Source organism: Protobothrops mucrosquamatus, unplaced genomic scaffold, assembly GCF_001527695.2.
Source record: "Protobothrops mucrosquamatus isolate PMUCROS unplaced genomic scaffold, P.Mucros_1.0 scaffold14, whole genome shotgun sequence".
NCBI classification, from domain to species: domain Eukaryota; kingdom Metazoa; phylum Chordata; class Lepidosauria; order Squamata; family Viperidae; genus Protobothrops; species Protobothrops mucrosquamatus.
In genome coordinates, this window is record NW_015386401.1 from 1,655,650 (window position 1) to 1,672,901 (window position 17,252).

The window sequence follows — 17,252 nt, forward strand, 5'->3', positions numbered from 1 at the left end:
GCCGGCCTGGCGTAGTTTGATTATGTTTTAGTGGGGGTTTTGTATGGGGTGTTTTTAGAACAGGCCTGTTATTTAATTTGATTTTAGCACAGAAACTATTTATTTATTATTGTGGTTTTTAGTATCGCCTGTTCACCGCCCTGAGTCCCGTAAGGGAGATAGGGCGGTATATAAATTTAATAAATAAATAAATAAATAATAAAGTTCAAGAGTGCTAATTTCATTTTGTAATTTAATAGATCCAAGATGAGAAACCGGCCTCGTTCTCCGTCTTTGACCTCGTCTCCAGTTTTTGCAATGATATTGTCAGCTCTGCTCAGAGTTTTATTTCTTCCACGTGGACCTTCTATCTGCAGGCAGATGATGGAAAAGTAGTCGTGTTTCAGGTAAGTAATGGCAAAAGTGGGGTGGGGAAGATTTAGGAAAGGAATAGTACCGTATATGAGAAACCTAGGTCAGAAAGGAATTAATGGGAGGGGTCTCTTTTTAATTGATTAGAATGCTCTTCTGCATTTGCATTACTCAGTATATTTAGTTACTGACTTAACTCACGTTATCTAGCACAGAACATTGAACCCTCAGCTAATTAACTGAATGATCTTGATTTCTGCAATATGTTAAGCCAGGAAAACAAAAATAACCTAACTCAAAATTAACATCAGTCAAACTGAATTTGCTGCACAGGTGCAGGCATTGACATATTATTGAACCTAGCCTGTTCAGATCTCTGGCAAGTGATTTCCCCCTAATTAAAATGTTAATTCACAGCACTTACAACTCATCTAATAGAACCAGATTTATGTAAAAATGCAAGCTACATGACTTTGTGGAGGCTCCTTCCTTCCTTCCTTCCTTCCTTCCTTCCTTCCTTCCTTCCTTCCTTTCTTCCCTTCTAGTTTCTTCCACAACAACATCCCTGTAAAGTAGGTTGAGCAGGTTAGTGACCTTCTAGGAGGAGGGGGCTCCGTGGTATCCGTAGTAGAACATCCAGATTCAGCCAGAGTTTCATTCCATACAGCATTAACCTTGCGAATTCTCGAGCTTCCTCCTTCCGTTATATATTCAAGATGGACAGTACTTAATATTTATTTGCTATGTATATGTAGCAAATGTAGCAAATGTAGGGGTGCGGGTCTATACATATGTTGTACATAGTATGTTTTAGGTGCGTGTTATGTATGTGTTTCACTTTGAGAGCGGGCAACTAAATTCATTTTTGATGTGTGCTGTTGTGCCCACAGTAAAAAAAATGACAATAAAAATGACAATCTTATCTTATCTTATCTTACCTTACCTTACCTTACCTTACCTTACCTTACCTTACCTTATCCAAAGAGTTTCCATGGCTGTGGGTGGACTTAGTACAATGCCTTAACCACTCCATCACCTTGGCTTTCTGTAGAATTGTAAGGACTTTTTTTCAACTTTCCAGTCTAGCCTAGAGTCCTGGGATTTCTTAGTGGTCTCTTATCTAATACAAATCAGGTCCAACCCTGTGTAGTCCTTAAGATCATCCATTATTGGTTAGGTGCTGCCACCTGCTGTGACCAAAGCAGATTAAAACCAAAGCAATTCATTAATTTCGAAGTCTTCTTTGAGCTGGGCTCTAGGACAACTCGCTGTGGACATTTCCATAAAAAAATGGGACATAAATATGGAAATGGCAGATAACAGTGGTGGATAATATTTATCGCGCTGAGTTATCTCACTTGGAATTGTCTTGTGGCAAGTGGTCTCATGGCGAGTTAGCGGCGGCAAGATGGTTGCGGTGAGTTGGACCATTTGAACTGAGCGCCGCTCCTTGTGACTCGTAGACCGTCCTTTTATGGCCAAAAGAGTAAGGGCAGGAGAAACTGCAGTCCACTTTTCTCCTGTGAGGGTGGAGCTGTGAGATTTTGAGGCAGAATGAGCACCTTTAGACTTGCAAATTGTGAAGATATGGGTAGTCCTCAAGTTAGGACCATAATGGAGCCTGCTATCATGGTCATCACTTATGATGAGCATAAAATGGGTTGGTCATGTGACTGACCCAATTTTATGATCTTTTTTGTGATGATCATTAAGCAAACCAATGGTTTGCTATAAAATAGAATAGAATAGAATAGAATAGAATAGAATAGAATAGAATAGAATAGAATAGAATAGAATAGAATAGAATAGAATAGAATAGAGCTGGAAGGGATCTTGGAGGTCTTCTAGTCCAGTCCCCTGCTCAAGGAGGAAATAGATGTGGTTTTATTGAAAACTGAAAGTAAATGCCAGTTTCTGGCAAAACCATCATAAAAGATGATCATGTGACCGTGGGACACTGCAAACAGCCATAAATGCAGTCAGGTTCCTGAACTGCAGTCATGTGATTGTGGGGTGGCTTGATTGTCAAAACTTCGAATTCAGATCATACATAAACCCAAGAGGGTCCGTCGGAACTTTGAACGGTTGCTAAGCCACTGGTCATAAATCAAGGATATGTCTACCCATTTTCCTCCTTGAAACCTGATCAGAAAGTAGACCCTAACCTGGCCCACCTTTTGAGTGTGACTATCAACCTCCAGCTCCAATTTCTAAATCAGGGGTCTTCAAACTTGGCCCTTTTATGACTTGTGGACTTCAATTCCCATAATTCCTCAGCCAGCTTGCCTGGCTGAGGAATTCTGGGAGTTGAAGTCCACAAGTCATAAAAGGACCAAGTTTGAAGACCCCTGCTTGTGGACTTCAACTCCTAGAATTCCCCAGCCAGGCATGCTGGCTGAGGAATTCTGGGAGTTGAAGTCCATAAGTCATAAAAGGGCCAAGTTTGAAGACCCCTGATCTAAATGAAGTCCAGGATTACTTTCACTGCTGAAAAAACATACTGTTTTATTGAATACGTGGCATGGTATATAGGCGAAAGAAAACTAACTCTGAAATCCCAAGACATCTAACCATAGCACCTAACAATGACATTCCCAGCCCAACCCTCCCCCCCCCAGATGTCCACGTAGCTCATGTGAACAAATTCTCTTTGTTATGAGAACTGCCTGTTCCCTTCTTCACACCTGCTAGAATGTCCTTGAAAATTTTCCAGACAGCCTTCTCTCAGCAAACTTCAGAAGAACTGGGGAGGTTTCATTTCTCCAACTAACCCAGACAAAAGCCTTATTTCCCCCCCCCCGCCACTTTAATCTTAATGGCAAGATGAAAACAAAGAGACATGTAGTAGTTGCCAAACTGTCACTCTTGATGCCAAACTTAGCCTATCCCAGGGATAGGCAACCTTGGCTCTTTTATGACTCATGGACTTCAACTCCCAGAATTCCTGAGCCAGCCATGCTGAGGGGAAAGGGAGAGGTTTCCAAGCTGAGCCATGCTGGCTCAGGAATTCTGGGAATTGAAGTCCACGAGTCATAAAAGAGCCAAGGTTGCCTACCCCTGGCCTAGCCCTTCCTTTGAGCCAAAGACAGCTATCCACTGCAGGTTTAAGCCTCCAGAAGACATGGTCCTTAAAGCTGTAGGAACACAGGGTCTGGAACGTGGTTTATGTGATACGTTTGCCTGGGACACCCTCATGAGAAAGTCAGCTCTCTTTAAACAAGATACAGTAGATTTGGAAGAACTTCAGAACCCTCCTGATGTCAATGCTGTGACAAGCCAAACTGAAGGCATTTTCATTTTGTCTTCATTGCCACATTTTTTAGTTAGAGATTTAGATGAAGGAAATGGGGGGGGGGGTGTAGTTCTCTGTTAGCCAAAACAATTTATATGTGTGTGAACCAAGGTCAGTGCTGATAACGTTTTGGCGGGCTGGAGAGCTGGGAGGAGAGCCCACATTTTGCTACAATTGGTGAACGTGATTTATGACAGCAAATTAGGGTGGGAATTGCAATTGTAACTTTGTAACCAGGGGGTGGGGATTGTTAGTTTTGGGTTCACCTATGTATGTGCCAGTACTTTGTTTCCAAATAAAATGTTCTCTAAGGAAGAAAGTTTTTCCTTGACGTTCCTTTAACCGGTTTCATCTATCGCAGTGTTTCTCAACCTTGTCAACTTTAAGATATGTGGACTTCAACTCCCAGAATCCCCCAGCCAGCATGATAGCTGAGGAATTCTGGGAGTTGAAGTCCACATATCTTAAAGTTGACAAGGTTGAGAAACACTGATACCGGAACCATGACACCTGAATGCTTAAGAGCCTCTTTACCTTTCTTTGACAGTCACAACCAGAAGTTGAGTATCCAGTTCCTGAGGCCCAGGCACCCAAGTCAGAGGTTTCGGAGAAGACTTGGACAGACTCAGCCCCCAACACCTTAAAGCCACACACAGGTAATGTGACGAATCAGGATGAATATGAGCTGGGCAAAGGCAGATTTAAACTGTCCATCAAAGATAATGATGGATACCACTTTCAACTCTTTTAAAAAGCAGACTTCCAAATCAGTGGGTTGTCAGTGATTTCTATGAGTCTTGGTGGTTAACGACTCTCTAAAACAATATTTCTCAACTTTGGCATCTTTAAGATGTGTGCACTTCAACTCCCAGAATTCCCCAGCCAGCTATGCTGGCGAGTTGGGAGTTGTAGCATTTCTGGGATTTGAAGTTCTCATATTTTAAAGGTGCCACGGTTACAAAACAGTACTAGAATGCAGGCTAGCATCCATTAAATCTTTGCTGTTGGGCAGAAACATCAGAAAATACTGCCCTGTCCAAGGCTGGTGCCTCCTGAATTTCTTCGGTTGGCCACCAAATTCAATGATTTGGATGAGGGGAAAGATGGGGAACTCATCAGATTTGCAGACAACACCAAGCTGGCAGGAATAGCCAACACTCCAGAAGACAGGCTTAGGATACAGGAGGATCTGGACAGACTTGAACATTGGGTGCTATCTAACAAAATGAAATTCAGTGGTGAAAAAAGTAAGGTTCTACATTTAGGCAAAAAAAACCCCAAATGCACAGGTACAGTATAGGTGGTACCTTGCTCAGTAGTAGTAACTGTGAGAGGGACCTCCGAGTCCTAGTGGACAATCACTTAAATATGAACCAGCCGTGTGCTGCAGCTGCCAAAAAAGCCAACCCAGTTCTAGGCTGCATTAACAGAGGGATAGAATCAAGATCACGTGAAGTATTAATACCACTTTACAATGCCTTGGTAAGGCCACACCTGGAATGCTGCATCCAGTTTTGGTCACCACGATGTAGAAAAGATGTTGAGACTCTAGAAAGAGTACAGAGAAAAGCAACAAAGGTGATTAGGGGACTGGAGGCTAAAACATATAAGGAATGGTTGCTGGAATTGGGCATGTCTAGTTTAACGAAGAGAAGGACGAGGGGGAACATGATAGCAGTGTTCCAATATCTCAAGGGCTGCCACAAAGAAGAGGGAGTCAAGCTATTCTCCAAAGCGCCTGAAGGCAGGACAAGAAGCAACGGATGGAAACTAACCAAAGAGAGAAGCACCCTAGAACTAAGGAGAAACTTCCTGATAGTTAGAACAATTAATCAGTGAAACAACCTGCCTCCAGAAGTTGTGAATGCTCCAACACTGGAAGTTTTTAAGAAGAGATTAGACAACCATTTGTCTGAAATGGTATAGGGTTTCCTGGCTCAACAGGGGTTGGACTAGATGACCTCCAAGGTCCCTTCCAACTGTTCTGTTCTGTTATGTTCCATTCCATATTTTCTATTCTATTCTATTCTATTCTATTCTATTCTATTCTATTCTATTCTATTCTATTCTATTCTATTCTATTCTATTCACAGCCTGCTGGGACAATTCAGCATAACTTTTCCCATTCTTACAATCTTGAGCGCTTCAAGGAAATCTCTGTGACACCAATGCTCAGTGAGCTGCACTGCTTACCAGTCTGCTTCCGTGTGCAATTCAAGGGGTTGGTGATCACCTTTAAAGCCCTTCATGGCATGGATCCAGGTTATTTGAAGGAAGGTTTCACCTCACTGGGATTAGCCTGTACCACATGTGCCAACAGAGGGTCCCGTCAGCCCGAGTATTCCAGCTGGCCAGTTCTTATAGTAATAATAATAATGAAGTTGGAAGGGACTTTGGAGGTCATCTAGTCCAACCCCCTGCTCAGGCAGAAAACCCTATACCATTGCAGACAAATGGCTGTCCAGTCTCTTCTTAAAAACTTCCAGTGTTGGAGCATTCAGGGTCCAGGAGGAGGGCCTTCTCTGCTCTGGCTCCTGCTCTCTGGAATATCTCCCCCCCCCGATGTGAGGTTGGCCCGCACCCTCCCATCCTATCATAACGGCCTAAAGACATGGCTCTGCCAGTCGGCTTGGGGACCCAGTGGGGGATCAGCTCACTGGAGGTGGTCGATTGAGTAATAACAGATCCCACTTCCCCCCTCCCACTGCGCTCCTGCCCTCCCCACGTGTCTTTGGCTTTAAGGTTTCACTTTTAACATTTTTGTTTTAAATAAGATGTAACTGTAAGCCACCCAGAGTTACCCTACGGCAGTGGTGGCGAACCTATGGCACGGGTGCCAGAGGAGGCACTCGGAGCCCTCTCTGTGGGCACACGTGCTGTTGCCCCAGCCTTGCCCCCCCTGCAACCCCCTCACCAGCAGCCCCCCTGGAGGAGAGTCGCCCCCCGAGCGTGGCCCACATGGAGCAGCGCAGCCAAGGACATGGCAGCCAGGCAGCGTAGACAAGACTCTGCCCTCACGCCCCATTGTGCACAGTTGATGCTGCAAGGCACGGGCAGAGAGTGTGGCTGCCATGGTGCTGCTGGGCTGCCTGGGTGATCTGCGGCGGGCCCTGGAGGTAGTGAGTGGCCCTGCGGGCAGGCGGGGTGGGGGCAGAGCGGGGGCGGGGCAGGGGATGGAGCAGAGGCAGGGCCAGTTTTGGGGCACTCGGTCTCTAAAAGGTTCGCCATCCCTGCCCTATGGGAAGATGGGCGGCCAATAAATTTTAAATATAAACAAATAAACTTGCTAGTGCCCGGCTCTTTGTAACCTGCTTCTCTCGTTTCCTTTTTATTTTTCTTCTTTCTTACGTTTTATTACGTTTTCTTTTCAGGCCTTCAGGAGAAATTGGAGAAGCCTCCGATCGAAGAGCCCAAGAGTCCAGACCCAGACCCAGCCCAGCCCGTGGTGGAGTCTCAGATGCCTCTGGAGCACGATTTCCTGGGCTGCATGTCCAAGTAATACCGCTCTGGGTTTTTTTTTAATCTTGTGGTTTAGAATTTAGGAAGACAGGGAAACTGAGGAAGTCGGGGAATGAAAATTGTACTTGGGTTGGATCAGATGCAAAACAAACTGTGGGTGAAGCTGACCGTGAGGGCGGGGTAATCCAAACATCTGCATTTGGCTTGAGGAAAGTGCTGCTTTCCCTTCCTTTTCCCCCCTTTGTTTTCTTTCCTCTACATTAAATTCATACAGGTAGCCTCTGACTTACAAGCATTTGTTTAGTGTAGTGGTTCTCAACCTGTGGATCGGGACCGCATTTGGGGTCGATCGACCATTTCACGGGGGTCGCCAAGCAAGGCTGTCCGCCATTTTTTTTGTCCGCCATTTTTTTTGTCCGCCATTTTTTTCCCCTTTTCCGGCGGGTGCCTTACCTCCCTTGGGCTGGGCCAGCTGGTGGTCGGCCTGCTCCATCTCTGCCGCTTGCCAGCTACGCCTCAGCCGGCGCAGGGGGCGGAACCACGCATGCGCGGCGCTCCCAGGCAGGGAAAGTCCTTGACTTACGACCGGTTGGGTAGTCCTCGACTTACGACCGGTTTAGTCCTCAACTTACGACCGGTTTAGTCCTCGACTTACGACCGGTTTAGTCCTCGACTTACGACCGGTTGGGGTCGCGGCATTAAAAAGGTTGAGAACCACTGGTTTAGTGACTATTTTTTTTTGTCATATGACCATAGGGATGCAGCTATGGTCATAAGTGTGAAAAGCGGTCATAAGTCACTTCTTTTTAGTGCCAAATGGTCACTAAATGAATGGATGTAAGTCGATGGTTGTATTATAACTTTTAAAATAAAATAAAAATAATATTGGCCAGCTGCCCTTTGGTTTTCTAGCTTAGTCTACATCAGGGGTAGGCAACCTTGGCTCTTTTATGACTCGTGGAGTTCAACTCCCAGAATTCCTGAGCCAGCCATGCTGAGGGGACAGGGAGAGGTTTCCATGCTGAGCTATGCTGGCTCAGGAATTCTGGGAGTTGAAGTCCATGAGTCATAAAAGAGCCAAGGTTGCCTACCTCTGGTCTATATTGAATGACTGACACTAGTAATTTCTTTCTTTGGGGGTATTTTTTTCCCTTTTTCTGTTTTAATTTTTTTCATTTATTAGTTCTCTTTATTTTCATGGTTTCTTTATTAGGTGTAATTTAGTTCATCTTTTGTAGTCTTGTTGAGATGTATTTTCTTTAAAAAATATTAAGAACTCAGGTTGATAGCTCTGACGGTATGACCGAAGCTCCATCTGTATTTTTTTTTTAATGTGCATCAATGTAGATTAAAAAACAGATGGAGCTTCGATTGCACAGTTGCCATCACCATCTCCATTTTTCTGATCCGCCCTTTCAGACAGTCCTAGTTAGATTAGATCCCTAATTAAACAGCAAAAGCTCTGTGAAATGTTAAATAAAGAATAAAACATTGGCAGAAGTACCAGTTAGAAATCAATAGTTAATCAGCACTCAGAAGTAAAGCAAAAATCTTCATCAATGTGTAGATGTATTACATTTTTTATCAGCCTTTATAACATTAGTTATTTACTCAAGGCAGTGAATATACCTAACACACTCCTCCTCCTATTTTCCTCACAACGGCAACCCTGGGAGGAGGTTTGGGCTGAGAGAGAGTGATTGGCCCAAAATCACCCAGCCAGCTTTCATGCCCAAGGTGGGACTAGAACTCCCAGTCTCCTGGTGATTGGCCCAAAGTCACCCAGCTGGCTTTCATGCCCAAGGTGGGACTAGAACTCCCAGTCTCCTGGTGATTGGCCCAAAGTCACCCAGCCGGCGTTCATGCCCAAGATGGGACTACAACTCCCAGTCTCCTGGTGATTGGCCCAAAATCACCCAGCCGGCTTTCATGCCCAAGGTGGGACTAGAACTCCCAGTCTCCTGGTGATTGGCCCAAAGTCACCCAGCTGCCTTTCATGCCCAAGGTGGGACTAGAACTCCCAGTCTTCTGGTGATTGGCCCAAAGTCACCCAGCTGCCTTTCATGCCCAAGGTGGGACTAGAACTCCCAGTCTTCTGGTGATTGGCCCAAAGTCACCCAGCTGGCTTTCATGCCCAAGGTGGGACTAGAACTCCCAGTCTTCTGGTGATTGGCCCAAAGTCACCCAGCTGGCTTTCATGCCCAAGGTGGGACTAGAACTTTCATTCTCCTGGTGATTGGCCCAAAATCACCCAGCCGGCTTTCATGCCCAAGGTGGGACTAGAACTCCCAGTCTCCTGGTGATTGGCCCAAAATCACCCAGCCGGCTTTCATGCCCAAGGTGGGACTAGAACTCCCAGTCTTCTGGTGATTGGCCCAAAGTCACCCAGCTGGCTTTCATGCCCAAGGTGGGACTAGAACTTTCATTCTCCTGGTGATTGGCCCAAAGTCACCCAGCCAACTTTTCTGCCTAAGGCGGGACTAGAATTCACTGACTCCTGGTTTCTAGGCCAATTTTAATTACTAGCAAAACTGGCTCAACACATGTAAATGGGGATACGTGTATTCCCCTTCTCCATCCATCCATGGTAATTTTGTGGCCTCTTTTTGGCGGGTGGGGGGGCTGCTTCTGGGTGATACAGGCGTTCGGGGCTGCCCCGCTGGATTCTGGCTGCTTGTCTCTTCCTTTCCATCATGGTGATGCTCTGGCTGAGTTGCGCCAGTTTGGTGACTGCGCCGGATCAGCACGTCAAGACTCAGGTAGGGAGAAACGAATAAGAGGTGGGTCCTTTCTGTAGCTCAATAACAACAACAACAACAACAACAATAATAATAATTATAATTATAATAATAATAAAGTTGGAAGGGACCTTGGAGGTCATCTAGTCCAACTCCCTGCTCAGGCAGGAAACCCTATACCATTTCAGACAAATGACTGTCCAGTCTCTTCTTAAAAATTTCCAGTGTTGGAGCATTCACAGCTTCTGGAGGCAGGTTGTTCCACTGGTTAATTGTTTTAACTGTCAGGAAATTTCTCCTTAGTTCTAGGTTGCTTCTCTCCTTGATTAGTTTCCATCCGTTGCTTCTTGTCCTGCCTTCAGGTGCTTTGGAGAATAGCTTTACTTCCTCTTCTTTGTGGCAGTCCCTGAGATATTGGAAGACTGCTATCATGTCCTCCCTCATCCTTCTCTTCATTAAACTAGACATACCCAATTCCAGCAGCCGTTCCTTATACGCTTTAGCCTCCAGTCCCCTGATCATCTTTGTTGTTCATCACTGTAGAAGAATACTTTTTTTCAGGACTTTTGAGGAATTTGGATTGCATGAACTCTAACTTGGGGTTCTGTAGATCAGGAAGACGAGTAGGGAGGTTGCTTCGGCCCCTGACTTTTTCCAAAAATCATTTATCAATCTTTAAGTACCCAAAGAGTCACTATTGTTTTCTTTGGCAACCGGTTAATCTGGGAATTAAAGTGTTTGATGCATTCAGAAGGAATTAAATACCTTTTATTATCAATTTTAATAACTAATCAATGTATTCTGATATAACATTTTTGCTCTCAAATACACACATAGTCCTTGGATTATGACCCTTCATTCAGCGACTGTTCAAAGTTACGACAGCTCTAAATGAATGGTACTTATGATTAGTCCTCATCATTCTGGCTGTTGCAGCACCCTCGTGGTGATGTGATTGTGATCTAGGCACCCAGCTTGTGATTATGCTGTTGCAGCAAGTCACAGTCACGCGGTCCTGATTTCCGACTTTCCTTGACCACTTCCTGCAAGCAGAGTCATTGGGGAAGCCAACAGGAAGTTGAAAGTTGCTATCACATGAGATCCTCACTTAGCAACCTGTACAGTCTTCATTTAACAACAGCAATGAGGATTGCTGGAAATGCTCTCGCTTTCAACGCCAGAAAAGTTATTCATCATTTGAACCTACAGCGAGTCATAATCTCCTTGCTGGTGGCGATCGTGTAAAAAAAAAAACACGCAATATTTGTGAAGCGCAATACAGCAAAACACAATAAAATGAGATATCCTGTTATTTAGTTAGTTATTTATGTTGGAATTGCTCCCAAAAGTTTTAGAAGGTACCTGAGGATAGCAATAATCATAGAGCTTATATATTGCACCATAGTGCTTTACAGCACTCTGAGCTGTTTACGGAGTCAGCCTGTTGCCCCCAACAATCTGGGTCCTCATATTCCAACCTCGGAAGGATGGAAGGCTGAGTCAACCTTGAGCCATTTAGGATCGAACTTCTGGCTTTGGGCAGAATTAGCCTGCAATACTGCATTCTAATCACTGTGCCACCAGGGCTCATGGTAGGAACGGTAGGGAATTCTGGGAAGCATAGACAGAATGCAGCTGTGAGATAAGGTATTGGGGAAGACTGCTATGGCCACTTCCCTTCATACAATTATAGGTAGTTCTCTACTTACAGCCACAATTGGGATCAGAATTTCTGTTTACAAGCAAGGCAATTGTTAAGTGATTTGCTCCCAATTTTGTGATCTTTTGGCCAGGGTTATCAAGCAAATTACTGGAATTGTTAAATGAATCATGGGATCCTTAAGTGACTCTGGCTTGTCCCATTGACTTTTCTTGTGGGGAGCCAGCTGGGAAGGTTGCATATGGTGATCACATGGCACTGGAATGCTGTTACAACTGTTGTAAATACATGATGGTTGCCAAGCGCCCAAATTTTGATCAGGTAACTGTGGATGCTGCAATCGTCATAAGGGCAAGGACTAACCATAGATCATTTTTTTCAGTGTCGCTAAACGAATGGTTGTGAGGCCTGACTGGATAGAGTTGGAAGGCACTGCAAGAGAGTCCTCTAGTTCAGAGGTCTCCAACCATGGCAACTTTAGGACGTGTGGACTTCAACTTCCAGAATTCCTCAGCCAGCATGGCTGGCGGAGGAATTCTGGGAGTTGAAGTCCACACGTCCTAAAGTGGCCAAGGTTGGAGACCCCTGATCTAGTCCAACTGTCTGCAATGTGTTGGAAAACCAATTAAACCAGGAGTGTCCATCCTTGGCAACTTTAAGACCTGTGGACTTCAACTCCCAAAATTCCTCAGCCAGCCATGGGGAATTCTGGGAATTGAAGTCCACCGGTCTTAAAGTTGCCCGAATTAAAAGAATCCTCAAGAAGCGGCTGACCAGCCTTTTCTAAAACTGTCCAAGAAGGAGAACTATATGCTGACTTTCAATGACAGCACAGCTGTTTGTTTTTTTTTTGTAACATCCTGTCTCTTTCCTTCTAGCCCCTGAGCATCAATGGAGACAAAGAGTACCTGGAAGACCTAGACGGACCTGTGCCCTATTCCTTACGCCCCGTCATTGCTGTGGCCATCTGTCCCGCGGAGGAGAACAAGGAAGCAGGCCTACTGCCGGTCAAGGTGGATTTAGACAAGACTGTCCTCTAAAGGGCCTGCCCCTGCCCCCAGTCTCCAGTCCTCTTAATGCCCCATCCGCCTCTCCCCTCCTCCTGAGTTCCTCCGAACAACCTTCCATGATGCTTCCCAGCTCCTCCCATAGCACATTTTGTTCACCGCTCTTTCATCCAGGAAGGTCGTGAGAAGCCCAGCAGTTTTCTGCAAGACTATGCTGGAACATCCACGTTTATGTCTTTTCACCAGCAGCACCACAACTTTGGTTGTTGAGAAAGAATGGGCCAGAGAGACCCTGACTCTCAAATGCTGCCATTGGTTTTGTGACTTTTGAAACGAACAAGCCCTGGTTGTTCAAAAGGTCTTGAGATTCGTTAGGGGGATTTGGGGAAATTGGCTTCACTTTACTGAACAAGGCTGGGTGATTCCCTGTCCCTCTGCCTCAACACCAGTGGGGGAGCTGCTGCTTATCCTGGTCTTCTTTTGCCTAAAAGAATTGGGGGGGGGGCCTTAATGGGGTGATGCCTGCTTTTTACCTGAGCTTTGGTGGGAATACAACATGCAGAAAAGCCGAGGGTTGCTGATCATGAAAAGTTTGCTGTGTTTCTGTGCCCTGATTTGCCTGACAGACTAGGACAGGGTTCAGTGGATCATGATTTCCCAAGAAGCCACAACTGCCTAGGTTGGCACACTGCATGAAACCATTGTCTGCCTATTTGAGCAGCTGAGTTTAGTTTAATATTTACTTAATACATTTATAGGGCCGCCCATTTCACTTGAACATGACTCTGAGCGGCATACAACCAACACTTAATATCATAGCTGTTTTTTAAAAAAACTTAAGCATTCAAATGAAAGTAGGATTGCAAGAACGTAGGATTGCTAGCTAAACACAATATAACCATCCTGCAGGCTCCCGATGGGATTCCCAAACCCTATCCTGAAAATCTAAATTTTCAGGGCTTTCCAAAAGACTAGCAGGAATGGAGCTATTATCATGTTGGTATGAGTGATGCTTCAGGAGCCACAGCAGGAAAGGCATGCCTTTTCTGTTCATGCAGCAGGCTAAGCCACAAAGAAGCTACCTTACAGTTTAGATTGCAGTGTGATCCAGCTTACTGTATGTTTCCTTTTTTCCCCACCTCACATCAAAATATATTTTGACAAACAAGATACAAAGGAAAAGCAGATTCCTCTGGATCAATGTTTCTCAACCTTGGCAACTTTTAAGGTGCGTGGACTTCAACTCCCAGAATTCCCCAGCCTCTTTCCAAAGTCTTCTTTTGGGACTTTGGCCGCCAGGAAATACTGACCATATTGGATATAGGGGGCAAGCCAGATGATTGAGTGTGAAAATGGGTTGGACCTAGATGGGAGCTATAGGAGCTATGGAAAACTCCTCCCCGCCCCCCAATTTCACCTAAGAGAGAGACAGTCAGGCATCGGCTCAGGATGCTGCCATGTCCTCAATTCTAAGATCCTTCCCTCCTGATCACATGACCCAGAATGGAGCTGCCTTCATTTTAATCCTCCTTCTTCTTGGCCACACGATCCAGAATGGACTGTTAGGTCCTCCATTCTAAACTCCCTCCCTCCTGGTCATGTGACCCAGAATGGAGCTGTCCTTCATTTTAGCCTCCACCTTCTTGGTCACATGATCCAGAATGGAATATTAGGTCATCCTTTGTAAGCTCCCTCCCTCCTGGTCATGTGACCCAAAATGGAGCTCTGACATCCTCCATTTTGAGCCTCCTCCCTCTTGGTCACATGACCCCCCAAAATAGCTGCCACATCCGCCATTCTGAGCTCCTCCCCTCTTGGTCATGTGACCCAGAATGGGTTTTATGTGACTTGCCCTGTGTTTCCCAGTTTGCTCAGACACAAATGGGTGCAATGGGAACAAAGAGCAAACATTGCATGGGAACAAACATTGCATTATTTCAATACCCACAAAAAACTAGGCACTTATGGCTACTGCTTGGAAAGAATTCCAGAAGTTGTTCTCTGTTCTCTCCCTGGTTTCTTTTTCTCTTGTGACAGGGGGCCCTTTAGCTCTGTGAGTTTGGATCACAAGCTAGAACTGGCCTATAGCATGCGTAGGCCTGCAGCAAGGATCTAGTCTCTGGGGCTGGGTATTCCTTTCTTGGCACTGCAATGCCAGTGTTTCTGCCCCCTCCCCCAGATCAGATAAAGAACTGTCAGCTTCATTCACACAACATGCTTAGCTTGATTAGTGTTAGCCTTGGTTCAGTTCTCTGTGGTTTAGTTGGGCGGGGGAGTTAGAATTTTCTTTAATCCCTCTATTATTTTTGTAATATAATTCAAGGTGACAAACACACCTAATACTCTGTTGCTCCTCCTATTTTTCCCACAACAACAAACCTGTGAAGTAGGTTGGGCTGAGAGAGGGCGCCTGGCCCAAGGTCACCCAACCAGTTTTCATGTTTAAGATGGGATTAGAACTCACCATCTCCTAGTGATTGGCCCAAAGTCACCCAACCGGCTTTCGTGCCTAAAATGGGACTAGAACTCACAGTCTTCTGGTTTCTAGCCTGGTGCCTTCACCACTAGATCAAGCCAGCTCTCTTGTTGGTTTTATTCTGCAAGTCCAGAAGAATGGGCAAACTCAGTAATCACGTTAAGTATGCTAAGGGGAGGCAGCCAGGGTGCACTGTGTCTAAACATTGAGGCTCCAAGTCTGAGGCTTTCCTTCAAAGCTGCACTGTCTTTTTTTTTTTAACTTAAAAGTCCCACATCATTGGGAAACACCAAGATAAGAAAACAAATTAAAGAGCAAAGGGGTACATGGCTTCCTTCCTCAGGATCACTGACGCAAAGCGAAGTTTGCTCCAAAACGATTCTCAACCTATCATCTGCCCTGATTTTACTCAGAAACTTCTCTGGGCCTTAACAGGGACACGTTGTTGTAGTTGTTACTGTTGTTGTTTCTATTAATTATTATTATTATTATGCCCTTGATGAATGCAGGGCACTTTCGCGAACCCAGTATGTGTTTGTGAGCGATGCCCATCCTTCCACTTTCTCCCCTCTGGAACCTCACCATGTACAGTAGTTATTACAAGTGCAAAAGTTTCTTCCCTCGCGAACTGGTGTAATTTTTTTCGCTTGCTTGTACATTCAGCCTAAGGATTCTCTGTACATAGATTTAACTTATCTCCTCACCCCACTTTTGGCTCTCTAACTCCCTTCCCCACGTATCAGGGTGCGTGTCTGCGTGTGCGTATGTGAAAAAAGATGATGTCTGTGACCACGCAAAGCCTCACACACACAAAAAGGAGTGGATCTTTGATCGTGATGTTGTGGTCGCCATCTTGACCTTTTTTTAAACCGCTTCTGCGGAGACGTTTGCTGCATATTCTGAGTTGAAAATACTGCTTAAAATGTATGGGGCAAGAGCCGTCCCCAACATGGTGCCCTCTAGATATATTAGGGCTGTTTAATTCCCAGAATGGGAAGTCAGCAACATAGCTGGAAGGCGCCAGGTTGAAGAAGTCTGGGTGAAGCCAATCCAGAGCCTTTAGTTTGGCTAAAAGAAGCTTGCTTTGCACAGTTAACTTTTTAGATTTTTGAAACACTTAACTCTTAAATATATTCTGGCATTCTTCATATGGGAAGAGTATTAGGAAGGTTTATATATATTTTGTATCTCTCTGAAGTTCATTCACCTTTCATCAAAATTTCTGCACCTAACTATTTGCGTGAAAAAAAATAAGCTATCTTTCATGGTACCTTTGTTCTGCCTGGCTTGTTTTAATTCCCTTAAAATTGTCTTTTTCTCCCCCTCTTCCTAGACTCTACTTTTTCTTTCCTCTTGGGGGAGAGTTACAAAGGCATAAGGCCTTGGTTGAACTGAGGTGAGACTTGTTGAAAACTTGTATCTGCTAACTATATCTGTATCTTTAATAACCCCTTCTGTCTGTCCCGGAAATCCGGAGAAGTTGTTTATTTAGTTTATTAATTTAAATTTTAAAGAAAAGATACAATAAAATCAAAGCTGTGAAAAGGAGCTGTCATTTTTATTATTTTTTTAGTTTGAACGTTTTTTTTTTCTTTTGAAGACTTTCAATCAACAACCCATGCTATGTGCTCATTGCAAGAAAGAAATTTGGAGATTCGGACCTGAATAACTTTACATTTATTACAGATACACCTTTACAGAAATGTTTCAGGACTCTCACCTGATTAAAGAAATCTAATTTAAAATATTGTGTGAGGTCTACTGTAGCTGATGCATTCGGCACATATTTGGATAAGTTTACCTATGTTTGCAAACAAATAAAGTGAAGTGGAAGAACGAGATATGCTTCTTTTGTCTAGCGGATCCATTTACTGTATGCAATGTACAGTGTTAGAAGAAGTATCCTGTTTTCTGTGAAGGAAAAGTGGTAATGCCTCTTCTTAATTAGAAGTGCATATTCTTAACTTCGAGCTGTGTGGGTGGCAAAACCTTGGATTATCTCATTAAAAATTCCATGAAATTATAATGGGGAAGGGCTCATTTAAAGGCTTTCTGGAGCCCAAGATAAGCCTTATTTATTTTTATTTATTTTACAAAATTTATATGCCGCCCTTCTCCCCATGGGACTCAGGGCGGCTCACAGCATGTTAAAACAATATACTGAATTACCCCTTCTAAAAACCAATTAAAATCCAAATATTAGTGGCTGTGACTATTTAAAATCATTAAAAATTATCCCTATTTAAAATTCACTTGAGGGATCACTTGA

The 17,252-nt window shown here is 44.4% G+C and overlaps 1 protein-coding gene across 1 annotated transcript in view; it reads left to right on the forward strand.

Annotated features, from left to right (window-relative positions):
• TMEM59L (transmembrane protein 59 like) overlaps positions 1 to 12,540 on the forward strand; it is a 34,052-nt gene extending 21,512 nt beyond the window's left edge. Inside the window, exons 4-8 of the mRNA XM_015810684.1 lie at positions 240 to 386; positions 4,191 to 4,299; positions 7,015 to 7,138; positions 9,744 to 9,861; positions 12,379 to 12,540. Coding sequence (XP_015666170.1) covers positions 240 to 386; positions 4,191 to 4,299; positions 7,015 to 7,138; positions 9,744 to 9,861; positions 12,379 to 12,540 — 660 coding nt within the window. The remainder of the gene's footprint in view (positions 1 to 239; positions 387 to 4,190; positions 4,300 to 7,014; positions 7,139 to 9,743; positions 9,862 to 12,378) is intronic.
• The last annotated feature ends 4,712 nt before the right edge of the window (positions 12,541 to 17,252 follow it).